The sequence below is a fragment of the Dendropsophus ebraccatus genome, chromosome 8, assembly GCF_027789765.1.
Source record: "Dendropsophus ebraccatus isolate aDenEbr1 chromosome 8, aDenEbr1.pat, whole genome shotgun sequence".
Taxonomy (NCBI): Eukaryota; Metazoa; Chordata; class Amphibia; order Anura; family Hylidae; genus Dendropsophus; species Dendropsophus ebraccatus.
The window spans coordinates 27,520,229-27,538,581 of record NC_091461.1 but is presented as its reverse complement, the minus strand read 5'-3'; the positions used below and the strand labels follow the sequence as shown (position 1 = coordinate 27,538,581).

Genomic DNA, 18,353 nt, shown 5'->3' with positions numbered 1-18,353 from the left:
ATCCAAAAAAGCAGCACACAAACATAAAAGCGTTCTAATATGGCATTGTTCTAAGATGGCACAAGATTAAAGCGACTCTGTACCCACAATCTGACCCCCCCCCCCCCAAACCACTTGTACCTTCGGATAGCTGCTTTTAATCCAAGATCTGTCCTGGGGTCCATTCAGCAGGTGATGAAGTTATTGTCCTAAAAAACAACTTTTAAACTTGCAGCCCTGTCTCAAGCTACCGTTGTCTAGAGTATCTGTGCCCTAACCTTGCACCACCCCTCCTTCCCTTCTCCTCACCCTCTTCATCATTAGGAATGCAACTGGAAGGATTTTTTCCTATTCCTCTGCAGTGAACACTGCACAGGTGCCTTAACAATCCAGCCCATGTGCAGTGTTCACACAGCTGATGAATAGGAGAATGCCTGCCTTGGGACAGAGAGCGTGTGCCAGCCTAATGCACAGACACTCTAGGCCACGCCAGTTTGACACAGGGCTGCAAGTTTAAAAGTTGTTTTTAGGACAATAACGGCATCACCTGCCGAACAGACCCCGAGACAGATCTTGGATTAAAAAAAACTATCCGAAGGTACAAGCAGTTTGTGGTGGGAAGATTGTTAGTACACTTTTTAGTCACTTTTGAGTTACTTTTAATCCCTTAATGACGCATGACGGGTATACCCGTCATGCGGCCGTTAAGGGGAATCAGAGAGGGCTCCCGGCGTGAGCTCTCTCTGCAGCCCGCAGTCCCCAGTTGCTATGTGCAGCCAGGGACCGCGGGTATTAGCCGCCGCGGCCGATAGCCACGGCCGGCTAATTTACTATTCAAATGCAGCTGTCAAAGCTGACAGCTGCATTTGGATAGTATATGTGCCCCCTCTCCCTGGTGTCTAGTGGGGGATCTCCCCCCGGCGATGCGATCGCGGAGGGGAGATCCATTCTAATGAGCCGGCCGGGGCTTAGCGTCGAAATGACGCTGATCCTGGCTCGGCAATCTATTCAGCTGGTCTGCAGCAGACCATTATAATGAAGCACCGATCTGATGGATCGGTGCTCTGTTATATACACAGCATTGATCTCAATGGGAGATCAGTGCTGTGTATATAAAAGTCCCCCTTAGGCCTTCTAATTACTGTTGGTGAAAATAAAATAAAGTGTTTTTACTAATAAAAAATCCCCTCCCCTAATAAAAGTCCAAATCACCCCCCTTTCCCCATTTTATAAATAAAAATAAATAAATAAACAAACATGTTTGGTATCACCGCGTGCGTAATCGCCTGAAATATTAATTTATTTAATTCATGTCCCCGCACGGTAAACGGTGTAAGCGCAAAACAATTTGAAAGTGCAAAATTTTGCATTTTTGGTCAAATCAAATCCAGAAAAATTGTAATAAAAAGCAATCAAAAAGTTGCATATGCGCAATCAAGGTACCGATAGAAAGTACAGATCATGGCCCAAAAAATTACCCCTCACACAGCCCCATAGACCGAAGGATAAAAGCGCTATAAGCATGGGAATAGAATATAAGGAACGCTTATTTTCTGTAAAACGTTTTATTTTTTTACGAACCATCAATATAAAAGTTATACATGTTACATATCGTTTTAATCGTCCCGACTTGAGGAACATATATAACATGCAAGTTTTTCCATAGGACACACGGCATAAAAACGAAGCTCCCCCAAAGCAAAAAAATTGTGTTTTTTCTTCAATTTCACCGCGCATATAATTTTTTTCTGGTTTTACAGCATATTTTATGCACAAATTCAGCCTGTAATTGCAAAGTACAATTAGTGACGCAAAAAATAAGGGCTCATGTGAGTCTGTAGGTGTAAAAATGCAACTGCTATGGCCTTATATACACAAGGAGGAAAAAACGAAAACGCAAAAACGAAAATTAGCCCGGTCTTTAAGCCTTCCAAGCCATCCGGTCATTACTTTATTTCTTACACAAGAAAAGCTACTCGTTTTACCTTCTTCGCCAGGCCAAGCCAAGCCTTCACATCATTGGACTGATGAAGAGCATGGTCCGAGCTAAATTTTAGGGATAACCTAAGAATCTTCCGCTCTCTTTCAACAGTGGCATATTGTCAAGATCCATTTTTATCTTGGTAACCTTACAAAGAAAGATTTGTAAACTGATCCACGTCTTTCTAGGCAAGTGAGGCTCACAGGCTGCATACACTCCAATCCATTTGTTTTGAGAGTCTTAGTTTTTAGGCTTAGTTATTTTCCTCCTGGTTAAACAGTTGGTTAGAACTATTAATCCCAGAATGCATTGCTTTCCATCAGTTCTATATCACAGTCTTCCATCCTGCCTACTCCCCTCCTACAGCAAAAGAAAAGCTTCAAATCTGTTGAAGAACAACTAATTATAATAAGACTATTGCACAATCAATGCAGTTGCAGTACATGCTGCATTCACTCCTGTTCTGCTTTTTCTGTAGCATCATTTATCACAAGGCAGCATGCTGTAAGCACACCACACTATCCCTAAATTTCCCAATAAAATCTCTCTCTCTTGCTTTATCTCTCCCTCTCTAACTACACTCTAACTACCTTCATTTTGTTTTGAATAATGTGAATATTAGGGTATGAAGACCTCACAGAATTGTGAGAGTCCCTATTAGGAACCAGAGTGTAAAGCAGCTGAAATGATTACATTACCCATGCAGAAGCTTCCTATAATGTGGCAGCATGTAGGATTAATATATTTAGTACCAAGAACGGAATTCAATCCCATCATAAGTAATCAGAGAAGTCTTTCCCAGGCTTTTTTTTTCCTGATGGATACCAATCCAATCTTTGATACTGAAGTATACGAACATTTCTGAATGTAATCATATAGCCTGTATGTATAATAGTCCACAAGTGTATTTCTATTCAGCTCTAGCTTCTATACAGACCTGGGATGGTGTAATTTGTGCTCCACAGGTTATAGGGCCATAGGACAATTTTGGATTCCTTGAAATATCTCGGCACATGTGGGGCACAAAAGGTACAACACCAATAAATAGCTGACCAATTAGCTCTTACACTATCTAAAGCGTATGGCCACCTTGAGACTACTTTCACATGTATTGCACTGGTGCATGGTGGAACTGTGAGCAGCTAAACAGAGTTAAAAAATAAACCTATAGATTTTCAATTGGGATCTCCAGCATGCTCATTTATCTCTATAGTCCTCCTCAGTGCTGTGATATAAGCCTTGACCTTAGGGTCAAGTGCCCAGGGGGTGTTCCCCAGAACAGTAAAAGCCCAGGATTAGCCAGCCCTTTCCTCTTATTCACCTACTCCGTGCCCCCTTGCATACCCCTATTCCCATTTGATTAACAGCAAGCACAAAGGTAGAGGAGGGAGAGACTTGCTGTGCTGGGGAACACCCCCTGGGAACTCAATATTCATTTACATATTGACAAAAAGGATTATTTCAGTGCAGGAAAGAACTATGGAGATACTCTTGGAATCTTGATGAGAAAAATTATCTAGCCGTTGGCCTTTTTAAACTTCTCTCTAGCTACTGACAGGTCTGCTTTAACCCCTTAAGGTCAAAGCCAATTTTCGTTTTTGCACTTTAGCTTTTTCCACTTTATATTTAAAAGTCCATAGCGCTTGCATTTTTTCACCTAGAGACGTATATGAGCACTTATTTTTTGCGAAACCAATTGTACTTTGCAATGACAGGCATTATTTTTCCATGAAATATGCTGCAAAACCGGAAAAAAATCATTTGCGCTGTCAAATTGAAAAAAAAAAAGGGAATTTGTTTTGATTTCGGGGAGTTTTGCATTTACGCCGTTCGCTCTATGGTAAAACTGACTGGTTATGCATGTTCCTCAAGTCGTTACGATTACAATGATATATAACATGTATAACTTTTATATTATCTGATGGCCTGTAAAAAATTCAAACCATTGTTAACAGATATATGTTCCTTAAATTCTATTCGCTCTATTCCCATGCTTACAGCGCTTTTATCCTTTGGTCTATGGAGCTGTGTGAGGTGTCATTTTTTGCGCCATGATGTGTTCTTTCTATCGGTACCTTGATTGCGCATATACGACTTTTTAATCACTTTTTATTACATTTTTTCTGGATTTGATGTGACCAAAAATGCGCAATTTTGCACTTTGGAATTTTTTGCGCTTACGCCGTTTTTCGTGCGAGATCAGGAATGTGATTAATTAATAGTTCGGGCGATTTCGCGCGCGGCGATACTAAATATGTTTATTTATTTGTTTATTTATTTATATTTATAAAATGGGAAAAGGGGGGTGATTTTGACTTTTAATAGGGGAGGGGATTTTTTATTAATAAAAAAACATTTTTACTTTTATTTTTACTTTAACTAGAAGTCCCCCTGGGGGACTTGTATACAAACAGCAATGATCTCTCATAGAGATCAATGCTGTGTTAATACACAGCAAAGATCGATTAGATTTGTCATAGATTGCTATGGCCTGCTGCAGGCCATAGCAATCTATTGCCGAGCCGGGATCAGCGTCATTCCGACGCTGAGGCCCGGCACGGGCAGAAGAACGGATTACCCCCCCCACCCCCCCCCACGATCGCATCGCTGCACTTAGAGCTGCACTTGGAGGCTTAATTAGCCGGCGCGGCAACGGGACCCGCGACGGCTAATAGAGACACTGCCCGGCTGCACATGTCTGCCGGGATCAGCGCCGTTCAGAGCGGGGTCCCGGCAGGACCCCTCTCTGAACACCCCGCGCGGCACCATGACGTATCAGATACGTCATGGGTCGCTAAGGGGTTAAACAACATCAACAAAAAAAAGATAGAAAGAAAAAAAGTGTAAAGAAAGAAAAACAAAGTGTAACGTGTAGCAGGGAGGGCAGAGGGAACATAATGATAAAGTTATTTTTACCTGTCACCAAAACCACAGTGCCACCGCTAACAGTCATCTGCTGGTCTGTATCTTATGATTCCTGTCTCATCACAGGATTACCCACTCAGCCAATCAGCGGCTACAGACGTCTCCTTCCTCAGTCAATGATTGGCTTAGCTGGCATTTCTAAGCAGGGCTGTGAAATCGATGAACCAGGAGATACAGTAGACCAGCAGGTGACTGTGAGCGGTGGCGCTGTGGCTGCTGGGGCACCAGGACAGGTAAGTATAACTTGAATAATATGTTTCCACCTCCCCCTGTCCTCCCTGTTTTTTTAATGTGTCACCTAAATTTTCTTTTACTTACAAAATATACACAAAAAGTTTTTTTCTCTGACTGTAATTTGTTTTTCACGTCTTGTACATTGTTGTGGGGGCAGCCATCTTGTCTTGTTCTTAACAGCATTTAGTGACCTGCTTTACAGCAAGCCTCATGGACATAGATGATAATAGATAGACTCTGTCTCCATGAGATGAATGTGAAACATTACTGAACATGTTTGGGACCTGTGAAGAGGTCATTCCCAAGGGAGCTGCTATAGTGGCCACTATCTACTGCTGTCACATGTTGCTGTAATGCTGTACAGATTGCTTTACAGCAGCCTCTTCTTATCACTATTGACACAACAGGAAGTCTCAGCTTAGTGTTAGCCTCAGTGGTGAGAATGAAAACTGCAAGATTTCAGGATTATTTAATAATATAGAAAGAAAAACGGATAATTAAAAAAAAGGCACAAAAAATCTTTAAAAATATGTTTAACATAATAAAATTATTTAAACAATAAGTCATTTTCTGATAACATATTCCCTTCAAGTTTTCCCAGAATACCACTTTAAATGACCAGCATAGGAGCTAGTCTGATACTGTGTATGGAGCTCTCTGCTCCTAAGTCCATTCCACTCCATATACCCCCTGCACACATATATTTTACACCTGCAGTAAAGTAAGATCTAAACTACCAATGTTTATTTGTAATGTTTTGGTGGCATTCTTACGTTTTTGTGCCTATGGCTTTTATTTCCAAAAATGCGGTGTGCTCTAGGTATAAAAGTTGACTACATGTAATACACAAGAAATAGTGTAAAAAAATATAAATTTTAAAATTAATGCTTATAAAACACAATAAAAAACCAATTGAAATCCATGGCAGATAAAAAGTACTGATTAAGGGGGCATTTGATGAAAGACCAAGATTGACAATGAAGTCTCCCCCGTGCGCTCAGCTATTGTAACACGTCAATCACTCTTGATCCAGTAAGTGCAGCATGAGCTCATTGCACCTTGTTATTTTATTGTTAACTTGTAGGGACGCTTCTGCTTGGATATAATACATTAGCAGACAGCTCCTAAATAAGTAAAATTCCACTTTTTGGCAAAAATTCAGGCCAAGGAATAATTTTCTCGCAAGGATCTCCATCACATTGAGCCTGAAAATGTTGTAAATATGTTGTATTGAAGGAATACGCTGTTGATGTACTTTCACAGAGCGGCATTATTGGTGCTAACTGGAATCTGCATAATTTACAATGCATCTTAATTGCTTTCTGCTCTGTTTAATAACACAACTCACATGCCCAGCTGCTTGCTGGCACATAACCATATATTCCCTCTATCAGGTGCTCAGTCTGTAGGCTTTTTAAGCTTCACGGATGCAGGTGGAACAAATTAGTGGTTCTCAGATTTACAAGGGACGGGGAATGAAATCTACCTATATTGCATACATATACATCTCTACATAGACATGCTCTGTGGATTGTTTATCTGATATATTCCAGGCAATGACTAGATCTTTCATTGGGTTAAATGGAATTTTTCATGTTGTTGTTCTCCAAACTCCAGAAGGGATTTTCAAAGCATACAGAAATTTTAAACTTAGTTTCACACCAGCGTGCGCCTATGTCCATACAAGGTCCATGTAACCACCAACCAGATGTTGGGGAGCTCACACAAAATGCTCAATTACACTTAGTATTAAAAAAAGAGCCCGTGGAGCCTCATTGAAGAGTCTCGAAACACAGGAATAATCAGATATCCAGATATTGGGGAAGGACCAGTAGTGGATTATAATAGGGGCGTTTTGGGCGGCAGCCCGGGGCCCTGAGCTCCTGGGGGGCCCATGACCACCCAAAAAGACTTATACTTTCAGTGGTGTATTGTCTCCTGGCTACACTTCCGCCATGATTTGCAAAAATCACATTTTTTTAATGCCAATTTTGCACAAATCATGACATTATCTATACTGTACTTTGAACGGCAGGCTAGTGCTACCATAGTTACAGTGGAGTGGGGGGCCCAGGCTTGGTGAACAGCCCAGGGCCTATGATAAAGTTAATCCGCCCCTGGGAAGGACCCAGCCATGAGGTGGCTTCTGTAAGGAATCAACCAAAACCACCAGATTAAGTGGCCCTATAAGTCAATATAATGATAAGGGAAAAACCAAGCACTCAATGCAGTGAAATCCTAGGTGCATTGCCCCCTGGGAAACATGAATATGCAAAAGAAGAGCCCGTGGAGCCTCATTGAAGAGTCTTCAAACACAGAACTAGCCAGATATTCCTTCGGAAAGGACCCAGCCAATTACACTTAGGGCTTTTTTCCATGGTGCGATAATCCGATTCGGCCGATTATCCCTCCAGGTAATAGAGACAATAATCAGCCGATGAAACGATGATTGGCTGATCGTTTCTTTAGGCCCTGACCTAAAATTATTGGGCACCAACCGCGTATTGCTACGTGTTATAGCGATGCACATAATAGCAATCCGACTGATGGTTCAACAAACAGTTTTTACATCACTTATCCAGGTTCCCGATCTCCTCCTGCGCTCTGCATAGTTCCTCCCTATGCCACAGCCAATGGCCACACAATGTTGCCTATGATATTGCAGTTTACCAACATAAATGTTGATAATAATGGCCATTATTTCTTCTAAAAAGACGATGTGTGAACATAGCATTAACCTACTTTCTGTCCACTAAGGAAAGTAAGCGGAACCTTCACTCTAATGACCTCTGGCCAGTGATTGGACAACATTGTCATTGTTGTGAAATCTATATCTAATTGTAGAATTGATTTGTTTTTTGTTTTAGTTTTTTTTTTTTTTATCCTGTCTTATTTCAGATTTTTCTCTACATTTTTAAATTGTAGGTGTGTAGTATGGACCGGAGACGACAAAGTATTTTTCTTCAACCCTACAATCCAGCTATCAGTATGGGACAAGCCAATAGACTTAAAAAACCGAGTGGATATAAACAGAATTATTGAGGACCCACCACATAAACGCAAATTGGAATCTCCCGCAAGTAACTAAGTGCTGTGATTATTTCATTCTATTTCATTTAATATACAAGATCTCAAAATCTCATAGAGACTGTTGTTTGGTACGTTAGTTACATGTTTGTGTTGTTCAACACTCAATGCAACCTGTGTGTCGAAGTTATAGACTACCCCCTTAAAGCTGTTTCAGAGGGGGGAGTTCTATAGTGAGGTGTGCTTTCTACTCGTCTAACTCTTTTTAAGCATTTTGTAGACAGTACCTCTGCCCAATGAGAGGTCACTTTTAGACAGAACTTTACTGTTATTGTGGATGTCCACAAATATGGGGGGAGATTTATCAAACATGGTGTAAAGGGAAACTGGCTCAGTTGCCCCTAGCAACCAATCAGATTCCACTTTTCATTTTCCAAAGAGTCTGTGGGAAATGAAAGGTGGAATCTGATTGGTTGCTAGGGGCAACTGAGACAGTTTCACTTTACACCATGTTTGATAAATCTCCCCCATAGAGTTCCAAAATGTGTAGACATAGAAATACTAACACAAAAGTGTGAGATCATTTGGGAGGAGGTAGATGGGGACTGCTGACCTCCACAGTCCCCATAATGTGGCCCCAACTCCTTCTTTCCCCTTATTCATTGTCTGCTGGAGAAAGCTTAGTACTTTGCTACCTTCAGTTACTTCCATAGTGCTCCTTTGGGCCCTGTTTAGAAGATTTGTGTGTGTGTGTGGGGGGGGGGGGGGGGAACACTTTACCCCTACCCTGTAGATTGATAAATTAATTTAAGTGGGAATAACCCTATAAAGAAGATAGCCAAGATGAAAAACAAAACAACACAGTTGCTTCCCCCAGAAAAAGTGCCACTCTATGCGTAGTATTGCAGCTCAGTTGCGTGGAAGAAAATTGAGCAGAGTTGCAATTTCATACTCAACCTGAGGACAGAAGAAGTGCTGTTTTTGTAAGAAAACAGCCATGTCTTTCTAATCCTGTACATGAGTTAGTCTGGTATGCTATAGAATAGACAACTTATTCTCAACAGACCCCCTACCACACAGTGGCATAGGGGGACCTCAAGCCCAGACCACTGTATGGTGTCCATATGACCTAACAGGGCATTTCCTTTGCAATAATGAGATTTAAAAAAAAAACTAGCTCTTACCGATATTAAAAAAGCCTTTTTAGTCCAGCCAAGGATCTGATAGAAAAGGAAACACTTTGCCAGGAGTCTAAATCAATTTGAGCGCATGGATCTACTCCAACATCTCATAATGAACAACGGCATTGTAGCCCTAAAAGCCTAATATTAGTTCATTAGGTATTTTGTGTTCAGCTCAGAGATTGGGAATTAGTCCATTATTTTGAGACGGAGACATTTGGTTTCCGAGACTGAACATAAAATTGTCATTATAGGAGTGTTTGGGGTATTTAAACATTCTGATTACTGTGGTTTTAAAGCAATCTTTTTCTCCTTGTCTTTACCAGCTGGCAAGAAAGACGGACTCGTCCCAGAAGATGTAAATGACGAACATAGCTCGAAAATTAAGAGGAATAAGTGAGTACCCCGTATAAGAGAATAGGGCTTTATGGGTACTGTATGTTCTTGCAGGTTGTGATGTAAACTAAATGTGCAAAGAAGGTTTGATCTGTAATACAAGTATTAGCAAGTCTATTATGTGGCAACAAGACTTGATGTACCAATGGGGTGGGATGTGCACTGTAAGAGGTAACAGGACTCTATGTGCCAATGGGAAGTAATTTCCATTTTAAGAGGTAACAGGACTTAAAATGCAGTATATGTGATAATATTCTATGTGTACTGTCTGTGCCAACAGGAAGCAATACATATTCTTTCTACATGGCTGAATGGATACTGTAGATAGCAAGTTTGATGTGTTCTACATGTGTCATCAGGGCTTAAAGGGGTTGTCCAGGATAAAACAATTGACAGCCTATCCACAAGGTAATGTTAATGTGACCTTTAAAAATTAAGTTTTCATTCAAGATTAGCGAACCCCTTACATGCTCCGAACCCGAACTCTAAGGATTTGATTACCAGTGGCTGAATAAGTCCGCCCCTGGCTGGCCTGCTCCACTCATTATCATGAGAAAGGGGCCAGCCGGCCTGGGGCAAATCGGCACTATGGGCACAGGCAGTGCTCCTAATGGTCTCACCGGACCACGGGGAGCACAACCAACTGTACCAGAACAACACCAATGAGGCAGATAAGACACATACCTTCCTCCTCTTTATCACCTGTGCAATAGGGACATATCAGTAGGTTAGATACGTCTAATAAAATAAATTTTATTATAAAGGTTAAAGGTCTCTTATCCCCACAACACTTATCACAACAGTGGTCACAACCAATGCCTTTTGGGACATTAAGGGTGCCCTCAGCAGATTTGATCTACATAACTGAACACACCATCAAATCTGCACCATCAAATCTGCTGCAGATCCTGTATGTGTGAATGCACCCTTAAAGTGTTGAAATTTTTTTCCCCAAGTTCGGCCAAACTCACAGAACCCAATTTTTCTATGGGTCAGCTCATCCCTAACTCTCAGATAATAAAAAAAGAAATCCTAACAGGGTAGACTAGATGGATCAGGTGGTCTTTTTCTGACGATAATCTTCTATGGTTCTATAACATTTACAATTTGAGAACCAGGAAGTTGGCATCTAAGGTGCAAAGTGTAATGTTCAGCACCTAAACAGTATAGATAGAAATAGTGTCAAAACTGTCAAAAGATCACATAAAAAACAGTGCACAGATAACTTTCTAGACCCCTCTTTTGGGGTACCACATCATGAGAAAAGGACAATTGAGCAGCAGAAACATAAGGTATCTGGCAGACATCAAGGGAAATACATCTGCCAACCATCGCAATTGGCAGGTATAGTATTTCCTAAGCTGCCTGCCAGGTGGCTCATATCTGTGCTGGCTGATTGTCCTGCCGCCATGGCCAGAATAGGCATCAGCTGCAGCCTAGAGGATCATGGTAGGTTTTCAGTTTAGTAAAAGATTGGAGGAGATATAGATCTCAGTAACGCTGTCCAAAAGCTGAATTTTCATTGTATATAAAAAGAATAATAATGGGAGAAATCTGCACAAGTTTTGGAGTTCATCAGTAGCTTTATAGATTGACGTTTTCGATCTGACAGAGGTTGTCTAGTCCCTTTTGTTAGAAGGATCCCTTAATAATAACTGATCACAGGCTGTAATCTGTGTTCAGTTTGTCTGCAGCGCCACCACAGGAGAAATTAAGTATTACACACTTCAAAGTGAAATCAATAGGTGGTCCATTTAATGCATCAACTTGTTGGGTCCTTCACAGTCTTTTTTGAGGTTCCTGAATAGAAGAATCCAAGTTACTAACTCAAAATAACCCAACAGGATTTTTTTTTCCTATGGTTCTTTTATACCAGACATCCCCTTTAACCCCTTGCCGCAAAATGACGTTCCGGGAACGTCATGTACTGCAGGTAGTTAATGCAAAATTACATTCCCGGAACGTCATTCTCTCCCTGCCTCCCCCTGCTGTCCCTAACAATGATCAGGCAGCAGGAGGAGGCTGTGTCACACAGCCTCCTCCTGCTGCCCCTGCCCGGAGGGGAGCCGCGCTCCCCGCCGGGCAGTTAACCCTATAGACATGTCCCCCCGAATGGTACTGATTGAAACGTCAAGTCGTCTTACACAAATATTTTGGCCCCCCCAAGGCCTCCGTGGCATGGTATAATGGCTAAAAAAAACCCTGAAATTATAAAAGGCCCCAAAATTCACCAGTTCTCTGTCATGTCTTAGGCCTGTGGTTCAGTCAGGTGACGCACTACGGCCGCATATGGGAGATTTCTAGAAACTTTGGAATAAGGGGAAAAAATATTGAGTTCCATTTCTCAGTATTTGCTGTGTAAGAAGAAAAAACTTATTAAAATAGATCTGCCAAAAAATTTTAATTTTGTTATTTACCCTCCAACGTTTTAACATTTCTGCAAAAAAGGGTTAATAAACTTATGAAATGTTACTTAGAATACTTTGAGGGGTGCAGTTTTTACAGTGGAGAGATTTATGGAAGTAACTAACATACAGGTCCCACAAATCCACTTCAGAACTGAACTGGTCCCTAATAAAATAAGAGCTGAAATTTTCATGAAAATTTGAAAAATTGCTGCAAAATTTCGAAGCCCTCTAACATCCTAAAAAGTAAAAGGACGTTCACCAAACAACGTCACCATAAAGTAGACATGTTGTAGATGTTGCATTAATTATTAGTTCATGTGATATGACTATCTTTCTTAGGGTGCATTCACACGTACAGGATCCGCAGCAGATTTCATCTAAATAGCTGAACACGGCATCAAATCTGCACCATCAAATCTGCTGCGGATCTGTTGCAGATCCTGTACGTGTGAACGCACCCTTAGGAAAAGATAGTTTTTAATATAAAGAAATGTAAATTTTTCACATTTTTGCGCAAATGTGTTTCTTTTACAAAAAACTACTGAGTGTATCAACCAAAATATACCACAAACATAAAGAGGAATATGTCACGAAAAAACAATCGCGAGATAGTTAAAAACATCGCAGAGTTATCACTACATAAAGAGAGACAGGTCAGATTTGAAAAATAGGCACCAGGCATTTAGGCCAAAACAGGCTGAAGAGGCAAGGGGTTAAATGTTTTGAGCATAAAAAAAAAGAAACTAAGTACAAAGCCATGTCACATCATTAAATTTTAACCAGTCTACAGTTTTCTAGCCTTGTCATTTATCATTCAACTTGAAGCAAACAATTAATCTCTCTGGCATTAAAGCAAGCAGCTATGTGACACTAATGTTCTAATGGACTTCTTAATTAGACGTTGTGAACAAATAAATGAAGACTTAATTCCTGTATGCGGCGCGGAGTATACAGAGAAACCACGAGCTGCAGGACTAATGTCCTAACAGCAAGATAATATATGTTGTAGGGTTCTTCCGGAGATTTAATAAAGTATGTGAAACGTCAAGGTGATGCTTTAGGATCCAGTCGTTTAATTAGATTTTAATAAACATGAATGTCAAGTACAAAAGTCAAATGCTGAAAAGTAAAGAGTGGGAAGACACTCGAAGAAACACAAAGATCTCGGTAAAATAGTAAAACGTAGTGCTGTGAGTACAGCTTAACTTAGGCTGGGTTCACACTATGTATATTTGAGGCTGTATTTGTGAGGCTGTATAGCAACCAAAACCAGGAGTGGATTGAAAACACAGAAAGGCTCTGTTCACATAATGTTGTAATTGAGTGGATGGCCGTCATTTAATGGCAAATTTTTGCTGTTATTTTAAAACAACGGCTGTTATATTGAAATAATGGCAGTTATTTACCGTTATATGACGGCCATCCACTCAATTTCAACATTGTGTGAACAGAGCCTTTCTGTGTTTTCAATCCACTCCTGGTTTTGGTTGCTATGAGGACCTGACTTGAGGACCAAATACTGCCTGAAGTATACAGTGTGTGAACCCAGCCTAAAGGGGTTATCCAGCGCTACAAAAACATGGCCACTTTTCCCCCTACTGTTGTCTCCATTTTAGGTGCAGTTTACAATTAAGCTCCATTTACTTCAATGGAACTGAGTTTCAAAACCCCACCCAAACTGGAGACAACAGTAGGGGCAAAGTGGCCATGTTTTTGTAGCACTGAATAACCCTTTTAAGGCTATGTTCACAAAACATATATTTTGTATTAATAATGGCCGTTATTGCAAATTGCAACAATGGTCGTGATTAATACAAAAGATAGATTGCTATAGAAGTCAGAGGGAATCCTGGCTGGAGTGTATATACATAGGGGGAGATTTATCAAACTGGTGTAAACCCCTAGCAACCAATCAGATTCCACTTTTCATTCCTCACAGACTCTTTGGAAAATAAAAGGTGGAATTTGATTGGTTGCTAGGGGCAACTGAGCCAGTTTCACTTTACACCATGTTTGATAAATCTCCCCCATAGTATACACTCCGGCCGAGTGGCTAGTGGCTGCACAGACATGTAAGTTCACAAAATGGAGAGTGCTGCTTCGGTCGCACTCTCCATTGTGTTCTATGGTGAATTGGGATGTGGGCGCACACGGATGAGCCCGCAACCCAATTTAGCATAAATGTATTTCATCCGGCTGGTGCTGCAGTATCGGTCGAGATCAACTTCACTGACACGTTCTGTGACACGACCGGGTCACAGAACGGCCGGTATCTCACATAGTGTGAAGCCGGCCCAAAATAAATAAAACATTTATTTCATATTCATATAAGATTTAATATTTTGACCAGAGGAGTATTAGGAATTAGCACAGAAACTGGTGGGGACTAGAAAAGGTGAGTATAGTGTGTTTATTATTTTTACACCACCCCTCAGCAATGGAGCATTTTTTTTTTTTACCCTGGACATCCCCTTCAACTCTTCTTCCAGTTCCTGCAGTGTGACCTGTACACATGTTATAGACCTACAGAACTATTCTATAAAAGTCATGGTGTCTTTTTATATCTTGTACTAAGATCCCATGGATCAGACTTGTTTGTCCAGCACAAATGCTTTATTAAACTGAGATCTATAAGTGATTTGGTGGGTGTCCTTCATTCAACCACTGCAAAACACTCTGTGACCCAGTTATATGTCTCTTATAATTTTATTCCTGTTATATATCCCTTACAATACACCCTGATCAAAGTTCATCTGATCCTTAAATTTGCCCATTTCTCCTTCTTTTAATATAACTTTGAAAACTAATTATTTGCTTGCTATCTCATGCATTCCAGCCATTGACAGGGCCATTGTCACTTGAGAATTAGTAATAGACTATGTTCACACAATGTCGTTTTGCAGCTGTCTTTTGATAATGACGGCCACGGATAATGATCATGATAATTATCTGCAGCCATAATTATCAAAAGACAGCCGCAAAACGCCATTGTGTGAACATGCCTCAGTGTTAGGTTACTACTATGGTCCTTTCAAGCAACTAGACAAAAACTAACTTTCCCTAGTATATAATGTTCTTACTGAACACATGAAGGATCTGACAATATAATCGTCATGAATACATATTATATTTAAACGAAAGAAAAGTGGATAAAGTCAGGTAAAAATATAACAGCAAATTATCGGTTCTCCGCAGTGTGTGGCGTGAGACTTACAATAAAAGCTTTTCTGCCTATAAAACTGCTAGTTACCATTACTCAGTATGGACAACAAGATAATAGAACATAACAAATTGGAATGGTTCACCTCTGCGCCATTATCGTTCTATAATTATAATCAGAACATATTTTGGAAAATTATACCACTTTTAAATGATATATTGCCAACTTATATTCTGCATATTATTATGTATTGGGTAGAAACAGGATTTCAAGGGTGATGAACAAATTGCAGGTAAAATCAGCAGAAAGGAAATATGGATCAGAGCTAAAATTATAGCAGCGCATGTATTTATGATATAGGGAAGAGGCCTAAAGAAAGTGTAATAAAACTCTACAGAAATCATTGAAATCACAATTTTATAGACTTAAAGCGAATGTACCAGCGGTACATCGCTTTTTTGTTATTAACATGAATAGACCAGTGCCGGCATGGGGATGCCAGTGCGGGGGTCCTTTTTTTTCAACCACGACCCAGGTCCTACACACGACGCCGGTCTATTATTGAGCACCGACCAGGCATAAAGCACTGGAGGCAAGTTTGCTCACCCCAGTGGGAGGTAACCCCTTCCCCTCTATGAAGCGGCTCCATTGAAATGTAACCTTTCTTAGGGTCCTATTACACATATTTTTAACGATCAACCACTAACGATAAACGATCGCAAACGATCGTTAACCGGAAATCGTTCACCATATTACACAGAACGATAATCGCTAGATACGATCGTTATTGCCATAGTTTATTCCTTCTGATCTCAGGAAAACAATGGAAAATGTGCAATTACACTGAACGATTAGTGTAAAAATGCGGAACGTGAACGAACGTGGAATTACAGCGAACGATTAACAATAATTTTAGGTTCAGATCTAAATCAACGATCAACGACATACGAACGATTTTTCGATCGTTGCCCGCAATTACACAGAACGATTATCGTTTAAATTCAAACGATATAACAATTTTTCACACGATAATCGTCCCGTGTAATAGGGCCCTCAGACTATACTTATAAAAACTATAGGGGAGATTTATCAAACTGCTGTAAAGTAGACTTGGCTTTGTTGCCCCTAGCAACCAATCAGATTCCAATTTTCATTCCTCACAGACTCTTTGGAAAATGAAAGGTGGAATCTGACTGGTTGCTAGGGGCAACTGAGCCAGTTTCACTTTACACCATGTTTCATAAATCTCCCCCTATATACGTATAAATTTATGGCATAACTTAATGAAATCATAAACACATAAAGTTAGATATTTAAATCTCTCAAGCCCCTTATTATTAGGTATAACCTTGGTACCCCTTCACAATGAATGGGTACACTGGTACCCCTAATACATAATAACAGGATAGGGGAAGGGAAAGTGCAAAAGTGCACAACTGTTATATGCACTACTGTCCTGAACCCGATTGAATGCTGCAGTTGGGGACTGGTGTGATAGGCATAGAGGAGACGTGCACCCTATTGCGGGCACGCACATTGAGGCTGGGTTCACACTATGTATATTTGAGGCTGTATTTGGTCCTCATGTCAGGTCCTCATAGCAACCAAAACCAGGAGTGGATTGAAAACACAGAAAGGATCTGTCCACACAATGTTGAAATTGAGTGGATGGCCGCCATATAACAGTAAATAACTTCCATTATTTCAATACAGCAGCCATTGTTTTAAAATAACAGCACATATTTGCCATTAAATGACGTCCATCCACTCAATTTCAACATTGTGTGAACAGAGCCTTTCTGTGTTTTTAATCCAAATATACGTAGTGTGAACCCAGCCTAACAGAGTAAGTGGTTGTCCACAGAGGTGTAGTGTAGTTTCCTGTGTCTGTTTTCCTAGCTTCTCCTCCTTCTACTTTGTGGTAGCCCAGACCCTTCTAATTTATTGGCCGCACATCTCCCCGTGGAATAGAGGATGTGTGGCTTAAGTATAAGGCTGCACAAACGATCCTTTCATCACTCCTGCGGACCTGGACACACTATTAGTGATCCATGTAATAGGATCTTTAAACGAGTGCTGATCTGGTTGATTGACACTCCCATTGTTTGATAATCTACCTGTTTGATGCTGCGTTTACACGGAACGATTATTATTATTATTATGAATTTTCGCAATGACAATCACATTTGAGCGATAATCGTTCGGTGTAAACACAGCAAGTGATCAAGTGCTAAGCGAGAAATCGTTCAAATCCCCGTTCGTTGTTCGCTAAAAATGATCGCAATAACGATTTTTCTTACAAATTTTCAAACGATTTTTCGAACGATTTATTCGTCTAAACGCTGATCGTTATGAAAACCAAATTGTTGCTTCAAAATCGTTAAATGATCGATTGGGTAAAGTATCGCTTTGTGTAAACACAGCATAATACCTCCCAAATAAACTAATATACAGTATAATGGTCTGGACTCTCCTACTAGGAGTGCTGGAAAATGTACTGTACTGATTTTATTCTATTTGTATATTTGAGGAGTATAAATTTGGGTTTAGTTGTGAAAAAAACAGGCGCATTTTCCTTGCAATTTTCCATGGTTTAGTTATCAGGTAGCATTGCATCGGTGAAGCTTCTCCTCTAGTTTTATGTATTTAGAGCTTCATCAATGTATAAAGATAAGTTTTCCATCTTCCTAATATACTTTGTGTTTTATTTCGTCTCCACTCTTGCTTACATCTAGAGGCTGCAAACCGAATGCGTTTTAACAGATGAGTGTTTGCTGTACTTTTAGTCCATCCTTTGTGAGTTTAATAGCCTGGATTCAAGGACTCTTTACTTTCATTGATACATTAAATTATTAGTACAGAACAGATATCTGTGCAGATGATGCATTAGGCTCATAAAGGGTAACCTTGAGGTGACCTAGTGGTAGAGTCTCAGCTGTGAGTAGGGGGGAATTTAAAGGGGGGATGAACAAGATTATATATATAAATATATATATATATATATATATATATATATATATAATTTTTTTTTTTTTTTTATGACAGCAAACAAAGTTCTTAAA

The 18,353-nt window shown here is 40.2% G+C and overlaps 1 protein-coding gene across 1 annotated transcript in view; it reads left to right on the top strand.

Moving 5' to 3' along the window:
- The window catches only part of TCERG1L (transcription elongation regulator 1 like), a 176,765-nt gene that overhangs the window by 143,473 nt on the left and 14,939 nt on the right, over positions 1–18,353 (top strand). Inside the window, exons 8-9 of the mRNA XM_069980063.1 lie at positions 8,045–8,199; positions 9,654–9,723. Of these exons, the coding sequence (XP_069836164.1) occupies positions 8,045–8,199; positions 9,654–9,723 (225 nt within the window). The remainder of the gene's footprint in view (positions 1–8,044; positions 8,200–9,653; positions 9,724–18,353) is intronic.